General features: G+C 45.2%; 1 protein-coding gene across 14 annotated transcripts in view; it reads left to right on the forward strand.

Moving 5' to 3' along the window:
• RAPGEF1 (Rap guanine nucleotide exchange factor 1) overlaps positions 1 to 16,936 on the forward strand; it is a 139,295-nt gene that overhangs the window by 72,645 nt on the left and 49,714 nt on the right. For all 14 annotated transcript variants that reach the window (XM_082468104.1, XM_082468102.1, XM_082468108.1 and 11 more), the window contains 2 exons: positions 2,175 to 2,353; positions 6,529 to 6,685. In XM_082468104.1, the coding sequence (XP_082324230.1) occupies positions 2,175 to 2,353; positions 6,529 to 6,685 (336 nt within the window). The remainder of the gene's footprint in view (positions 1 to 2,174; positions 2,354 to 6,528; positions 6,686 to 16,936) is intronic.

Below are 16,936 nucleotides of genomic sequence, written 5' to 3' on the forward strand. Positions count from 1 at the left end.
TCCAGCTTTGTTGGCACCAGTGGTGGCATCTAACCCCTGACGCAGGAGCCGGTGTGCAGGTGGATGCAGCTGCCTCTCTGAGGCCTCGGCCTCAGGTTCCCTGTTCCTGGGGGTGTTCGGTCTGGGTGTCTCACTGTAAACTCTTCCCACTGCTGGCTGTGTTTTGCGAGAAGCCATAGTTTAACAGCTGATGGGCTAGGGGAATGCACAGCGTTCAGAGGCCATTAATTCTGGGAGTGGAATTTTCTGGAGAGTTAATAGATGAAACCTGACTCTGCTAGGTTGTCGGCTCCTTTATTAGGAGCCCAGGGCAGCCCGGCTCTTCAGTGGCTCATTTGATCTCTCTGCAAATGACAGGAGAGTTCTCTTTTTTTCCGTGAAGTGCCTTGCCGCTTTTGGACGGCTCCCATCTCCAGATTAGCCCCTTTCTCCCTAGCAAACCTCGTGACACATTTTCTTAAAATGTTTCCTGCTTCCTGCCCACGTTTTGTCTCTGCTGGCTCCTGATGTGCTGAGATGGCAGTGCTGGAGCCATAGTCCTCTTGCTCAGCTGGCCAAAGCGGTCTTAGTCACATTTGATGTCTGCAAGGCACCATGAGTTCCTTCATGCTGAGGTTCATCTCAGCCCCGTGTAGGCCATGGTGAAACAGAGCACTCTGGGCCACGAGGTGGAGAAGCAAGTGCCTGGCTCTTGGAAACAGACAGTAAATAAACAAACGTGTCAGGTAGTGAGAAGAGAAAAATAAGTGACGGCAAAGAGGCCACAGTGATGGGGATGGGGAAGGGGTGTTTTTTTCCTCCCTTGGAGAAATGTATCATGGTGGTCTACAGAATACCTTTTGGGAAGTACCCCCATTGAGAGAAATTAAATCGGGTTTTTGAAAGTTGTCTGACGAAAGGAGGTAATTACTTCTTGATTCCATTTATTTGTTTTTCCTTTGATATTCCCATGAAATCCACTATTGAGATTTTTTATTTAAAATGACATTCCTCATTATTTTAAAAGAGCTGGTGTTCAGAATCATAATCACTTTTTATTGTGTATCACTTTTTTATATATTTATATAGTTTTAAATCTACTTTTCCTAGAAATTATCTTCTTGTCCTCGGTGGTTTTTATTTGAATATTCTCTGGACCTCACAGAGCCCACAGGTGGCAGTTTTCCTCATATGTACCACTCTTAATTTGCCCTGGACATGTAATCGATTCTACTTGAGTAGATTATGCATTTTTGGATTTATCCATTTTATAGATTATTCTTCATCTCCCTTTTCCCTGCCAGCCAGCTGGGACCTGGGTTGTTGACATTAGGGTCAGTATAAGGAGAGGTTGGAGAAAGAAACCAAAGGGGTGTGTTTACCCACTGTCTGTGGATTCAAGGTATCCCACAGTCAAGGAGAAAAGATTTGGGTGTGGGAATGTGAGTGCTGGGAAGTACAGGGCTCTGTGTTTTATTTTCCTCCTAGGCGGGCTTTCCTCAGGGGCAGAGGGACCCTGCGTGCTGTTAGCACACGCTGCAGGAGTAGTGATTGAATCATTGCCATCTGTCCAGCTTCTTCACCTTTTCACCCCAGCACATCCCGCCCCTTCTAACCCTAGGGTTTCCAGGTCCTTTGGGAGAGCCATATCATTTCATTGAGAGGGGCTGTGTCTTTGGTCAAATGTAGGAATCTAGTGAAGAGTCCTGGGAGAGTGGGTTTTGAGCACTAATGCCTCTGACCAGTCTTACACAGCCCCTAGGACCTTGAAAGGCCTGGGGTTTCTTGATTTGATTTACTGGATAGATATACACGTTGGGACTTAACTGTTGGTTCTGTAAGCATCCTGCAGCCATCAGCAAATTAGTCCTCACTACACTTACTGAGATTAATGGTGATATCTCAGTGTGGTTGAGGCAGAGACCCCAGGGCAAATCTGTCTCTGTCCGGGAAGGGAATTAGGAATATCTGAACAACCTTTCTCAGTCAGCCCCTTCTTCTTCCTTCAAGTCTAGCCTCTGTATCCTGATTGCAATCCTTAGAAAAACAATTTGGCTTGCTTTCTGCAGCAAGAAGCCTTTTCCATTGGTGTCAATCTCAAACTAGTTTGCAGGAAATTTTATTTTATTTATTTATTTTAAAATTGCTCCCTTTAATCTCTCTCCTCCCTCCTTATGCTTAACATTTCCTTTCAGAACCTGAGCTGGCTGGAAGAGAAAGAGAAGGAAGTTGTCAGTGCCTTGCGCTACTTTAAGACCATTGTGGACAAAATGGCTATTGATAAGAAGGTACTGGAGATGCTTCCAGGGTCTGCCAGCAAGGTGCTGGAGGCCATCTTACCCCTGGTGCAGAGCGACCCTCGAATTCAACACAGGTGAGTTGCTCTGGGCTGTGTCAGAGCAGTGGAGGCCTAGTGGCACCTTGGTTCGGGGGCATTTCACACTCAGTGTTTCTAGGACCAGTGAGGAATGCCAGGAGGAAAAGGAGCCCTCCCACGCCCTGCCCCCACCCCTACCCCATGGCTGTCACTTGGTATTCTTCCAAGGTTGAGGTCATTGTTACTCATGAGGCCTCAACACTGAGGAAGATCGCCACCATTGCTAGGGGTGTATCCACAGCGTAAGTCTGTGGTTATTTTTTCGTACTAGCTAGCTCATTGGCAATAATCGCATTGATTTGGACACATTTTTCCCAGTACCCTATGTTAACCATAGTTTATTATGACATTAAATCCTGCCAATATCTAACCTATTGGAGACCTTGGCTGCTTATATTATTAGGCCAAAAGAGGTAGAGAAGAATCCCATTAGAGCATGGATTAGTGAAACATTTAATTGTATCAAGCCAGGTCCTCCCAAATAGCACCTGGATTCATTGGAAGCCAGGTATGGAAGTGTAGTCAGCTTTTGTGGGGTAATGCTTTTATTGCTAGAGTTCGTTTTCCTCTGAAAGGTTAGTGAGCGGCTTGCCCCTATGTTTGTTGTTAAATACAGAAAGGAAAGCAGTATTAAAAGTAATCTTCAGTGAGAGCCTATCAGGAGCTTCTTCTTGAGAGGCTGTCAGATGCCTGCTGGCTTTGTTTTTCTTCCCTGGTACCTGTTCAGGATAAACATCTCTCTGTTTCAGTTCCTCAAGATGATTTAGTGTCCTTGTAGCCCCATGAGGCTAAGCTTTTGTGAACTGCTTTCAGAACTTGACAGTGAAGTGCATAGTTTTCTTCTTCTGGGAGATAAAACAGTATCTTTATTTCCAAGAAGCTCTCTGCCCTGGAGCTTCTGCTGACCCCTGTAGATGGTGGTCTTTTGGCTGGAAGCGCACTGAGGCCACTTGGCGGGGAAGGATAAGCCGTTGGTAGGGCTTTGCTCTGCTCTGTCTTCACTTGCCAGGCCAGGCTGCTGTCACGTGCAAGAGGCCTCTGAGGAAGCGAGTCCCTCTGGGGCCTTGTTCATTGCTCCATATGGAGGACTCTGTGAGACCAAGCACCATGCTTTTCCAGTAGGTAGCCCAGTGCGCAGCTCGTAGACAGGCCCGGTGCTGTTCTCCTTTGAGGGAACGTGCTTAACAGTATGCTGGGTCTCAGACGCATAGGTAGCTTTTATGAAATGCTCTCATACACTTCTTCTCATGGGATGGGCCTACCGCGGGAGAGTTAAGATCTGAGAAAATCAACTCCCCCACTGTATGACAGTGCTGATTTGATGGTACCGAGTGGGAGCTCTGTTGGACTTTGAAGGAGGGAGAGTTACAGGAGAGTTGCACTTCCTGGGGGAGGATATGCTGCAGCTGCGCCTGCAGGAAGGGCAGGATTTGGGTGGGCAGTGGGGGCAGGAGAAGGGGAAGAGCAGAGGAGCTGAGGCCAGCGGGCACAGTGTGCCCGGCAGGGACGAGACCCGCAGTCCTGTGAGCAGAGTGTGATCACACCAGGGCGCCGACGGGCGGCGCTGTGGGAGATGAGGGCGCATCCCCGCACGTGCCAGGCCTCTTTGGGAGAGTCCAGGACAGTCACCTTCACTGAGCCCTGTAACAGCGTTGACGGGGCGCTGCTGCTAGGACTGTCGCTTCCTGCAGTGTCAGCCAGCAACTCTGCTTGCGAAGTTACTTTCTAGACATGCAGGCTCTGGAAGAATTGACCAAGTAATAGGACAGTGGTGTGGGGCATTTTTTTGTCCGTGGGGAGGTTTTGTAATTACTTTATAGTTGACAAAAATTACTTACTGTCTATAACAGTTTCCTAGAGGGGAAAAGAGAAATGCCTGGGTGTGGCCATAAGGAATAATGATTTCTTTTTTTTTTCTTTGTAGTCCTTTGGCTAATACCATTTAAGGGATTTTTTCCTCCTGAAATTCTTCCAAAGCCCGTTGCTGATACTTTTATTGATCTCCCTGAGATGATCTAAAATGCTCCTCAGATGTTTCTTTTAGCTTCCTTCCATCATCTCGTCCTCCTGTGCATCTGTTAGCTGGGAGGGTGTTTTCCTGCCTCTTCTGTGTGGGTTGGGCCCTAGCGGGTAGGCTCTTCGCCACGCTCCCCTGGGTTCCGAGGGCAGTGGTGACGGGCCTGTGAACAGGCGGCTGGCTGTTCAGTGCGGGCCGTGAAGGGAGGCTTTTCCTGACGGCGGAACATGCAGAGATGTGTGAGAGCAGGATCCCTGCTTGCCCGCAGTGCAGACAGCTTTGCTCCATTTCAGAAACAGACCAACGACTGGTCCACTGGACATTTTTATGGTACAAGACCCTCCTTCCTTTTTTAATGTCCTTCCCGTGACATTAAGACACAGGAATATTCTTCTTGCAAGCTCACAGTGTGAAGGGTGGACACAATGACCAACATTTTTAGGTGCTTTCAGGGAAATGTTAACATCCAGTACAGGTAGGAATTAAGTATCACGTAAAAGTGACCCCTCCCACCTCTTTCATTTAATTATCGCGGGCGGGAGGCCACAGTCTTTGTTTCAAGAGGCCTAGCCTGGCCTTGCCAGGGAGGAGGAGCAGAGCTGCTAGAAGCACGCCCCCCTTCAGGACGACGCCATCTATGGTCTGGCCCCCCCCCCCCCCCCCCGGCAGGTCTGCAAGTTTTGTTTTATTCTCTCAGTCCTCCTTCCGAAGAGAATAGGTCTGACACTGAACACTTTTCATTTGTATCATCCTCTAAAGCAGCCAAACCCTGGCTTTCTTGTGGCTCCTTTTGTAAAGTTTTCTTGTTTGTAATGGGGCTTGAGGAGCTGCTTTCATTCTTTCTGACTCTTCTTTCCTCTGCCTGAACATGCACGGAGCCGAGTGAATGGCTAAGTGGAGACTTCAGACCTCCTGGAAATTCTCTTCCTCCTTACCTGATTCTGAAGAGCTTCTCATTAGAGCATTGTTTGGTTCAGGCTTTTTTTTTTTTTTTTAAATGTCTTTGTTTTTAGAACCTGTTTTAATCATCTCTTACAATATTATATATTTTTCTCAAAATTATATCTTTGGGGAAAAAGTATACCTTTGGCTCCTAAATGTCTGCCTCATTCTTTTTTTTTTTTTTTTTTAGTGGAGGAGGTAGCATCCCACAAATTTTCTACATTTTTGCTCTACCTCTGTTGTAATACAAATATTTAAAATGGAAAAATAATCCTTTCCATAAATCCTAGGGAAAATTATCTTTAGTTGTTTAAAAACATGTGGAAGATATAAAACTTCTTCATTTTGGCCTCCACTCTACAATCGTTGGGGCCTCCAGGTGTGCTCAGGGCTTCTGTTTTGAGTTCTTGGCATCACGGTGAAGTTAGTACCTCCGCCCCCCACCTACCATCACCACAGGTCACCTCGCCTCTGACTTGTCCTCCTTAAAATACTCCTCATTAGTGCGTTCCTCTGACAGCTCAGCCATGGTTTATTGCAGGCAATGGTGAAGCTGAGCCCATGTTAGAAGGAATTCTAGTAAATTTCAGATCTCTTTGAGCTCATGTTTAAAGACTGTTCCTTGGGACTTCCCTGGCAGTCCAGTGGTTAAGGCTCCGCGCTTCCACGGCAGAGGGTGCAGATTCGATCCCTGGTCAGGGAACTAAGAACCAAAAAAAATTTTTTAATAAAAATAAAGGCTGTTCCTTTAAAGGATCCTGCCTGCTAAAATTCCACAAACCTGTTGACTCCTTGTGACGCAATATAACATGAATTTTTATCTAATTCAGAACAAGAAGTGTACAACAGTCTGACCTACTAGGAGGAGAGGAAGATGAGGCACTCCTTGAGAGATGTTATCAGAATCTCATGGAGGATGTGAAGTTTGAAAAAGCATATTAACTATCATGGTGGAATTTTTCTACATTATATATGAGAAATGAAAAAAAATTTGTAACAGACTGGAAGATAAAGCTCCACAAACCCTTCATTGGATGTAAGGAAATAGATTCAGGGAGGAAAAGTTTATTAAAAGGAGGTGCAGATCTTATAGAAAGAAGGATTGAGAAACCCTAGTCACTGAGAAACTAGTTCTCTGCTAAACAGATGACGTAAAGTGATGGTCATGCTTTAGATTTTTAATATTCTTTTAAAAATCTTCTCCTACCTCTAGCTCAGCCCTCTCCTCCTGCTATAGCCGAGTGTACCAAAGTCTCGCCAACCTCATTCGTTGGTCTGACCAAGTGATGCTAGAAGGTGTGAACTCAGAAGATAAAGAGATGGTGACAACTGTGAAGGGGGTCATCAAAGCCGTGCTGGACGGAGTGAAGGTACGTGCAGGTTCCAGACGGTCCTCATCAGGGACTTGGAGCACCCTCCCTGCTGGGTGTTTGTCACATGAGAACTTGTTCCTAAACTTTGTACATTAGAGTGAACGTCTTCCAGTGTTTCTGCTGTTGGATGCTGCTCTGTCCCACAGCTGTTTCTCTGTGGTACAAATGACTCTTACAGGAATATAACCTTTGGAGTACTCGTCCTGATAGTTAGAAAAGCTGCCAGAAGCAGTCAGCCTTTACTGGGCCTTGTATTAAATCTACAGGTAGTCTTTATACTACAGCTCTGGCTGTGCACGCTTGCCGGCTAGACGAAGTCCAGTGGAAATTGTTTTTGCACTGACTTTTAGCAAAACTCCCAGCATGTCATCTGCTACCTTTTCATGTTCTAAGAACTTCTGGGATTCTTAGTAGAAAAGCAGGATTGACGTGAGTAAGAGATGAAACTAACTGTACTTGAAATCCATGATGTGGTCTGTGAATTTACTACCCAGGGAAGTCAGAAATGGCATAATAGGAAATTATGAATCATTGTTACGGTGGAAAGTGAAGTCCTTGGAGGTCCTGGAATTGAGGTCCAAGGGACAAACCCTAATTGAGAAAATAAGTCCCAGTGGATGAGGAGCAAGGCAGAATGCAGGGCGTGAAACAGGTGAGATCCTGTGGGTTGGGACGAGGGCTGTGAGCGGTGGGAACGTGAGGCCGTATAATGTAGTGGAAAGAGGGCTAGACTAGAGTAGAGCCCAGCTAGATTTGAATCCCAAGTTCACCACTTACTAGTCTGTGAACTTGAGCAATTTACTCAAGTGCTCTGTACCTTAGTTAACTCATCTACAAAACACATGCAGTTGTTGTACCCTGTGTCATGGGGTTGTAGGAAGGATTAAATTAGTTAATACATACAAAGCTTTTAGAACTATGCTGGGCATACTAAACACTCAGATCTTAGCTGCTGTTTATTATTAATTATGTGGTGCTAGATGTATGCTTTGCAAACAGGTCTCGTGGCTTGAAAAACTGTGTTGTCTTCCTTTCTAGACCCTCCAGTACGAAACTATAACCAAGGTACTTACCCTAGGTCCAAAAAATTCCTTCCCCACTCAACCATGCCATTAGACTCCTGAATGCTGCCTCCTTGGATTGACATTCCCCAGAAGCTCTGGAGAGTAGAATAAGGACCCCCAACGGGTAAAAATTACAGATGGGAGGCTAAGAAAGCATTGCTGGATGTTATACACTGCTCCGGAATGAAGCGTGTTGGCTGGGGCTGTCTGGGTGGCTCCCCACCTCCAATACTGTGTAAGCAGGGCTGCTGTGTCTGCTGGGCTTTATGGAGCTCATTTAGAGGGAGGCTTGACTAGACGGCATCACAGTGTCCTCTGACAGCTCCCAGTTCTCTTCACTCCCCACAGTTACTAGGTCCTGCACGATCGGTTTCGGCTGGTGAGACTTAAGGATGTAGCCCAGGGTGGCTGCTGTGTGGGACCTGACGTTGCTTTCCAGACCTGGCGCCCAGTCACACATTCTCCCATTCCAGCCTCCCGCTCGCTGTCTGAGGTCGGCAGGGCAAGCGAGACGTGACCCGGGTCACACTTCACCATCGGGGTGTGTGTGCTTCGGGCTCGCCTCGCCTTGCTCTTCCTGTCCGGGCTTCTGGAGATGCTGTTATTGACAAGTGTTATTTTTCAGGTGACATTGTTAAGGTTTCCTTCTACCAAATTGATTATAATTAGATGTTTCGAAACAAGTCAGAACATCCAAAGTAGAAGAGAGGGAGTTAAGCGTAAAGCTTTGTAACATTCCTGAGTGGATTTCCTTTATGGAATCATTAAAGTGCCACTGTATCAGTTGAAAAATTGTCTAAAAGAAAAGTTTCTCAGATTTTTCAAATTGACCATGATAAGAGAGGGGGAGGGAGAGAGAAAGCGAGAGACACCTATTGATTATGAACCTGTCAGCGTTTGAACTTTTCCATAATTGTTTTTAAAATATTTTAACCAGAACAAAGATTCTCTAGGTGAGGAGCTCTGTACATTAAATTTTGTTTCATTTATTCAAGAAGCGTTTATTGAGAAACTCCTGTGTGCTGGGTAGTGTGATAGAATTGGGAATATCGTGATAAACAAAACTGGCACCGTCCCTGACCTGATGGAGCTTAGAATCTAAAGGCGGAAAAGGACAGCAATCAAAAACTTGTAATTGTATAATTATAACCAGGACTGGTGCTATAAAGGAAGAATGGCGTGTGGTCTTACTTGGGTGTAGGGGGGAACCTTCAATTTACAGGGTGATCAGAGACACTTCCCCAGAGAGAGACAGGCAGGCTAAAGCCTAAAGGATGAGCAGGAGCTGGCCTGTGTCGCTAGAAGTTTTTCATAGTTGGAGTCAGTCAAGGCCACAGGGACGATTTAGACACTGTAATGTTGGCGTTTGCTGTTAAGGTCTCAACTGTAATCATAGCTAACGTGTATTACCCACTTAATGCTTATAACGACCTCCAAGGTGGGTGTGATCCCCTCCTTCACAGGTGTGGAAACAGTCTCAGGCAGACCAGGAGTCAGTGGCAAGGGCATGAGTCACACCCAGGCCTGCTGGACCCCAGACCCTGTGTTCTCACCGTCACCCTCAGCTGCCTCCCACAAGGAGGAAGGTTCATGGTTCGGCCCAAAGGCTTCAGTGTGTCTCCCCTCCAGGCCAGCTGGCCCCCATCCTCTCTCACTGTCCCCGTCAGGCTTAGGACACCTTATAAGCTCCTGTCCTCATGGTGTGAGGGAGCCTCGGTGGGCTGGGAGGGACAGGACTGTGCAGAGGTGAGCTACATCCACGAGGGTGTCGTCATCCCACTGGGAGGGAAGGTGTTGGCATGTCCTGTAAACTGACTCACCATCTTCCAAGTTACTCATTCACTTGTTAAATGGAATTTTGCTTTTGAGGGTAGAAAAAGTGTTGTAAAGCAGGATTACTTTGTTTTTGTCCCTGAATGTGCAGTACTGTCTATCATTTAAACCTCCATGTAAATGCCACTTGTTATCTCTGTAACCTTGGGCAACTTAACTCAGGTCGAAGGATGGACCTCTCTTATTATCTAATCTGACCCAGGCAGGTGCTTTACCAATGGGAGCCTGAGACTCAGATGGTCATGGCTCTCTGGAAGGAATTCAAAGGCCCTCACTTTCCCTTTGCTATAGGAACCACCTCCAGCCTAGGTCTTGGCTGTTGGAGGACTGAGCTTCTCGAGGTCAAACAGATACACGAGTTTGTCCTTTCAAAACCAAGACCCCAACTCTTCCTAATTTCACCTTTTCAGCTTTTCTTCTTATCTCAGATGTACAGCTTCTTACCCATCTCTCTGGACTCTGCTTTACCATCTCTGCAGACCTTCTTGGATCTCCCTTCTAAGACCTCCAGCCTCTTCCCCTGACCTCCAGCCTCTTCCCCCACAACACACACACACACACACACACACACACACACACACAATTTTTTAATTGGAAAAAAAAAAACACTGATCTGGGAGGAAACTTTGGAATACTTGCAGTTCTGTCATTTAACCATCACCATCCAAAAATTGGGCTTGTATACCAGATTCACCTTGAATAGCAGGAATATTTTGAAAGAAATATTTTCCTGACTGTATCAGTTAGGGTTAGACTTGACTGCAAGAAAATCCAGCATAATACTGGCTTCAAAAGATAGAACTTTGTTTCTCCTTCACGTGTAAGAAGCCTACAGATAGGCAGGCAGTCCAAGGCTAGCATGGCATTTTCACAAAATGGCCAGGGATGTGGTCTCCTATCCGGCTTTCCCACCATCTTAACACATGGATTCCACCTCATGGTCCAGAATGGCTGTTACAGTCTCCATGAATTATGCCTACACTCCACCTAGCCAGGAGGAAAAGAGAGTAGGAAGTTGTGGCTTCTCCATTTAGGGGTGCTTCCTCAAAGGCCTCACAGAACTTTCTCTTAGTATTTTATTGGCCAGAACTTGGTCATATGCCCAAGTAAAATTCTGTTAATAAGGAAGAGCAGATACTGTGGGGCAGCTAGCTATCTCTACCACACTGACATTTCAGATGAGCCACCTCTTTTATTCCTTTATCAGCCTATTTTAAAATTTTATTTATGACGAATTTCAGACATTTGCAAAAAAGAGAACAGTATAATGAAGCCCCATCACAGAACTTCCACAGTTGGCCAGTCTTGTTTCTTCCAGACCTCTTCCTACTCCCCTGGATTATTTGGAAGCGAATTCCAGGCATCATGTCCATTCATCTGTAAATACCTTAGTGCATATCTCTAGAACAAGGCGAACTTTTTCTGTAAAGGGCCGGATAGTAAATATTTTAGGCTTCTGGGGCTACACATAGTCTCTGCTGCATATTGGTCTGTTGCATATTCTTTGTTTGTTTTAATTTAATTTTTTTAAACAAAGCATTCTTACTTTGAGGGCCTTACAGAAGCAAGCCCTGGACTGGATTTGGCCTGCAGGGTATACAGTTTGCTGTTTTCAAACAGTTTGGTTTTCAATTTCAGATCCAAATAAAGTCCAAACACTATAACTCATTAATATTTGTCTAAAGTTCTCCCTTCTCTATATTTTTCTCCTTGCAACTTATTTGTTTGTTTTTTTTTTTTAAGGAAAGGTTGTTGCTCTGAGAAGTCTCCCACAGTCTGGTTTTGCTGATTACATCTATGCGGTGTTATTTAACATGTTCCTCTGTCCCTTGAATTTCCTGCAAAACTAGGCTGAATCAGGTTCATGTTTTTGTATCTAAAAGAATGTTTCCTAGGTGCTGCCCTGCACTTCCATCTCGAGGCATCTTTCCTTTTTTGATATTAATAGCCGTTGATGGTTATTGCCTAGATCGGTTAATTCCTTGGAGTTGCAAAATGATGACATTATAATTCTTTCTGCCATCCCTTCCTCATTCCTTAGCCGGAATACACTAAAAGAGACCTCCCCTTGTCAATCAAGGTTATCCTGTGTTATAATTCTCAGGGGAAAGGCAGGATCAGTGCTTAATTCCTTCCTTCATTTACCAGTTATCAAAATGAGTGTTTCTTAGCATCATCTAACATGAGCATTGGATTGAGGTTTTGGTTTTTTTAAAAATTTATTTATTTGTATTTATTTATTTTTGGCTGTGTTGGGTCTTCGTTGCTACGCACAGGCTTTCTCTAGTTGCGTCGAGCGGGGGCTACTCTTCGTTGGGGTGCACGGGCTTCTCATTGCGGTGGCTTTTCTTGTTGCAGAGCGCAGGCTCTAGGCACGCAGGCTTCAGTAGTTGTGGCACACGGGCTTAGCTGCTCCACGGCATGTGGGATCTTCCCGGACCAGGGCTCGAACCCGTGTCCCCTGCATTGGCAGGCGGATTCTTAACCACTGAGCCACCAGGGAAGCCCTGGATTGAGTCTTTTAATATAGCATTCTGAACTCAGGGATGTAAATAAACATAGTTTATATGTCCAGTCCATTGCAGTTATTATCCTTAGTGATGCTCAAGTCCCATCTTTGAACAGTGACAGCTTCTTCACATTGTTTCCTGAGTTCATTTTGACATGACCCCAGAAGTCTTTGATCGTTTTCTCACCTGGGGATATGAAAAGGTGTTCCAGGTTCACCTTGTACTTACTTGTGTGTGTTTGCGGTAATAGCTTTATTGAGATATAACGCCCATACCATACAGTTCCCCCGGTTTAAAGCAATTTAGTGATTTTTAGTATATTCACAGAGTTGTGCAGCCATCACCACAGTCAACTTTAGAACATTTTCATTGCCTCAGAAAGTAACCCCATACCCTTTGTACTCTCCCCATACCCTGCCCTCATTTCTCTCCATTCCCCCAGCCTTAGGCAGCCACTAATCTAACTTTCTGTCTCTATAAATTTGCACCTTTCTTTTTTTTTGACCATGTCACGCAGCATGCAGGATCTTAGTTCCCTGACCAGGGATCGAACCCGTGTCCCCTGCAGAAGCGCAGAGTCTTAACCACTGAACCGCCAGGGAAGTCCCTAAATTTGCCTCTTCTAGACACTTCATATAAATGGAATCATATACTATGGGTCCTTTTGTGACTGACTCCTGTCACTCAGCATAATGTGTTCAAAGTTCATCCATGTTGTAGCATGTATCAGTACTTCATTTCTTTTTATTGCCAAATAACATTCCATTACATGGATATACCACACGTTATTTATTCATGGACATTTGGACATCTCAGTTGTTTCCACATTTTGACAGTCTTGAGTAATGCTGCTGCAAACACTCAGGTACAAGTTTTTGTGTGGATGTATGTTTTCATTTCTCTTGGGTATACGCCTAGGACTGCAGTTGCTGGGTCATATAATATCTCTGTGTTTGATCTCGTAACAAACTACCAGACTATTTTCTAAAGCAACTGCACCGTTTTACATCCCTACCAACAGTCCATGAGGGTTCCAATTTCTCTACATCCTCACCAGCACTTGTTATCACTGGCTTTTTCTGACGCAGCCATCCTAGTGGGTATGAAGTAGTATCTCACTGTGGTTTTTGATTTTCGTTTCCCTGAGGGCTAATGATGCTGAACATCTTTTCATGTGCTTATTGGCCATTTGTATATCTTACTTAGAGAAATGTTTATTCAAGTCTTTTGCTTATTTTTAAATTGTGTTATTTATCTTTTTTTTGTTATTGAGTTATAATTACCTTGTACGTTTCTTACCACCGACCTGGAATCAGCCATTCCTTTAAGGAGCTCTGGTTCCCTTTATTGGGGAATGATGTTTAGAGACCTCACTCCAGGGTTCCTCATTGCTACTCATTGATCACATGTTTAGTTTCTTTAAGAGAAAATACATCTTGAGTTTATACTGGTTTTTACTTAACCTCATCAAGCTTATATCTTAATTTTCTTCCTCTCACACTGAAAATCCCTGTTTTAAAAAATATCAACATTTGTTTTTGACTCATTTGTTTCTTCACAATACAAACACAACAGTCTCAGAATAACACTAACCACCTCCATCAGTATGATTATTAGAAAGTATTAAAGACGTTTCAAAGTTATTTTTGACCTGCAGGTTACCCATCATTTTGCAGTCATTTGAAATAGTTCTTCTTGGTGTGTCTGCATGGTCCATCTTATGTGGCATGTATTTGAGTATTTCCTGTGTGCAGTGGTCTGAGTATTCCACTGCTTTACAAAGGAGGAGAAGGAGAGGGAAGAAGAAAGGGGGAAGAGACAGCAGGTTATGTGTAGTAGGAAATTGCCATGTAGGAATGTTGTGGATATACTTTCATAAGTCAGAGAAATCATCATGCTTCTATTCCAGCTTCATACGCTCAGGGTTTAGGGGTACTTTTGTTGTTAACGTTTTTTCAAAATTATAAGGTGGCTTAAACGAAGATAAGCCCTCCCCAGCCTACTTTCTGAGCAGTTCACTAAGTATTTTTTCTAGTAAATCTGCTAACCTGAAGAACTGCACCGAACATTTACTGCTTTTTCATTCTCAAGGGTGTTGGGAGTAGAAGGACATCTTGTCCAGCTAGGATTTGTAGCAGCGGCATCTCCTTTCTGGGCCTACACGTGTTCTGCTTAGTTACAAATGTCAAGAGAAGGTCTTTCAATAATCTATAAGCTTGTTTAGGGCCTTTTTTGGGGTGAACCCTGAAAACTTTTATTGTTCGAGTTGTAGTGTTTGGCCCCAACTCATTATTTTGAAGACACAAGTGCCCAGTTTTAAAATTATGCCCCTCCCCCCATGCCAACCGGGCCTGGCACTGCTTCTGGGCTGGTCTCTTCAGCATCTTTCAGTGTGGAATTCGAGATCTCCTCTGGCTGCCTTGTTTTTAGGCTGCTGTGAGCCTCCAGGAGCTGACTTGAGGAGTCACCCACCAAGCCCGTGCACTCTGGCACCTTGTCTGCTTAGTGCTGTGTCTCCTCCTGAGCACATGTGAGAAGGAAGGCACTTCCTCTGCTCTGTCGCTGCCTCACCCCCGCTTAGGATGTGGGCAGGGAAGGTCCCCTGTTGTCACCATAAAGGTCACACTGGGGCTGGACAGCCCTGTGACTGCATTATGCCACTTCAGTTACAGGAAACTCCCCACTGGCCTGTACCCAGTGTCTTTGGTGAAGAACTTGTCTTAGGACTGCTCACCGGTAGAGGGGCTGTGTCATGGCCACGAGCACAGGACCCCGTAGTGATAGAGGGTAGACGGTGGCAGGTCGGGACGCGGCCTGAGCAGGAGCAGCGGGCCCAGGCTGCAGGGTGGGGCGCTTCCAGTTAAAGTATGTGAACCTGGAGGACTCGGGCCTCTCCTCGTGCAGCCCGTGTCCCCTCTGCCTGGCAGGGGCCAAGGAGGCAGAAACAGATAGGACCGTTTCTTACCTGAGCACCGAGCTGTGCTTTGACTGGATGAAGGTCATCTAAGGTGGAAGTGTCTCTGTGATCACTCTCAGTATGAATGAAATGAACATGGAAATAAAGTATTGTGTATTTAGAAAGGTACTCTTCCTGGTACCTTTCGGGCTTTTGAAAACTGCTTTTCGGTGAACCGGCAGTTGTCTGGTTTACAGCTGCCGGCTCTGGACACAGTCTCACGTGCCGTCTCTCCCAGTCCTTCCGAACCTGTGCCTCAGGAGGACTGGAAAGTCTGACATCCTCTCAGAAATCTGGCTTCAGAAGGGGGGGTTGGGCTCTGGCCAGGTTACAGACGGTGGGCTCTGAAGGAGATGAGGGTGCTGGCACGGTCGCCGGGTACGTGCACATTCTAAGGGTGCCCTTCTGCCTGTGAGCGAGAAGCCAGGTTGAGAGCGAAGACCTTCTGGCCGGTGTGTTTGTGTTTGGGCTGGAAGGTCGTGGTGCATATGGAAAGCTGCCCCCTCCTGTGATGGTCTCGTTGGGCCTGAGGGGAAGGAGGGTAAGTGCTGGGATCTGACTTCGTCTTGGAATTCGGGTGCACACTCGCACATGTGTGCCTGTCATTGCGTGGTTCTCTTGCCATCGTTCTTTAGTTGAGTTCACACAGCTGCCTCTCCAGAAAGATGGCATTCTAATTATAATTGCTCAGGACTCAATGAAGAATTAGTGGAATTTTGTCCTCCCTCAGCAGATGCACGGGTCCAGGCTCCTCCCTTTTGCTTTGCCCTGCTGGTAAGGAGAGTGAGCTGAGTGTGGCGCTTCCAAGACACTTTGACTCCCTCTGATGCCGCGATGCTCTTCTGTGTGGCCTGGGGATGGGCTGGATGGACGGCCTTCCCCACCCTGCTCCAGGCGATGGGGTGCAGGGGGCCTGTCTCCACGCCACTTGCTCTCTCTTCTAATTACGTCGTCTCTTGTCTCTCCACCTTGTCTGTAATCACCAGCTAGTTAGCTGTTCCTTACATATTTGCGAGATTATGTTTAACTCCTGGATGGTGATAACAGGAAAACGCCAACCTTCTCCTTTCTTCTTCCAGTACTTGATTCTTGGCGATCTCAACCCTCCACGTTTCTCCAGGAATAGGCATCGAAACTATTACAGAGTGGGGTGACACTGATTCTGATTATATGGAGTATGCCTTATTTTTCTTTTAATTAGTATTTCAGAAGTAATACATGTTCATTGTAGCAAAGTAAGAAAAAGCAGAGAAGCAAAAACAAGAAAATAAGGGGTGTTTCATAGCCATATTTTTTCCTATACATGTGTTCTTGGTTTTGTTTTGTTTCCAAAACATACTGTGTATACACCAGTGTACCATCTGGGCTGTTTTTCCACTTAACATTGTATTGTCTTTCCACGCTATCATATATTCTTGTTGTGAGTTTTTTTTAATGGTAATATAATGGTCCATTGTTTAATTCTATCTTAATTTATGTAATCAGTACCTACCTAGTATTGAATATTTAATTATGGAATATTGAGTAGTCTGATTTTACCTGTTACACATAATGCTGTGGTGACCGTTCTTTGTGGCTTAATTTTTGTACACATCCGTGTCATTTTCCTTGGGTTAAATTATTATAAAATGTATGCAAATATTTAAAGCTTTTTATGTATACTGACAAGTCATCTTTTAGAAAGGCTATCCAAAGCATTACTTCCATCCATCATATTAACTCTTTGCCTTACCACACTTGTCGGGATTCCTGTGTGGGGTGTTTTGAGTTGGGAGAGGCTTTGCAGTCCAATTTGGGGGCACACTGCTGTATTACCCACCTTCTTCCATTGCTGCCTCCTCTGTAACTTTAGAAATAGACGTTCATACTGAAGGCCTGAACTTCT

This window comes from Balaenoptera physalus (assembly GCF_965194825.1).
Source record: "Balaenoptera physalus genome assembly, chromosome: 7".
Lineage (NCBI taxonomy): Eukaryota > Metazoa > Chordata > Mammalia > Artiodactyla > Balaenopteridae > Balaenoptera > Balaenoptera physalus.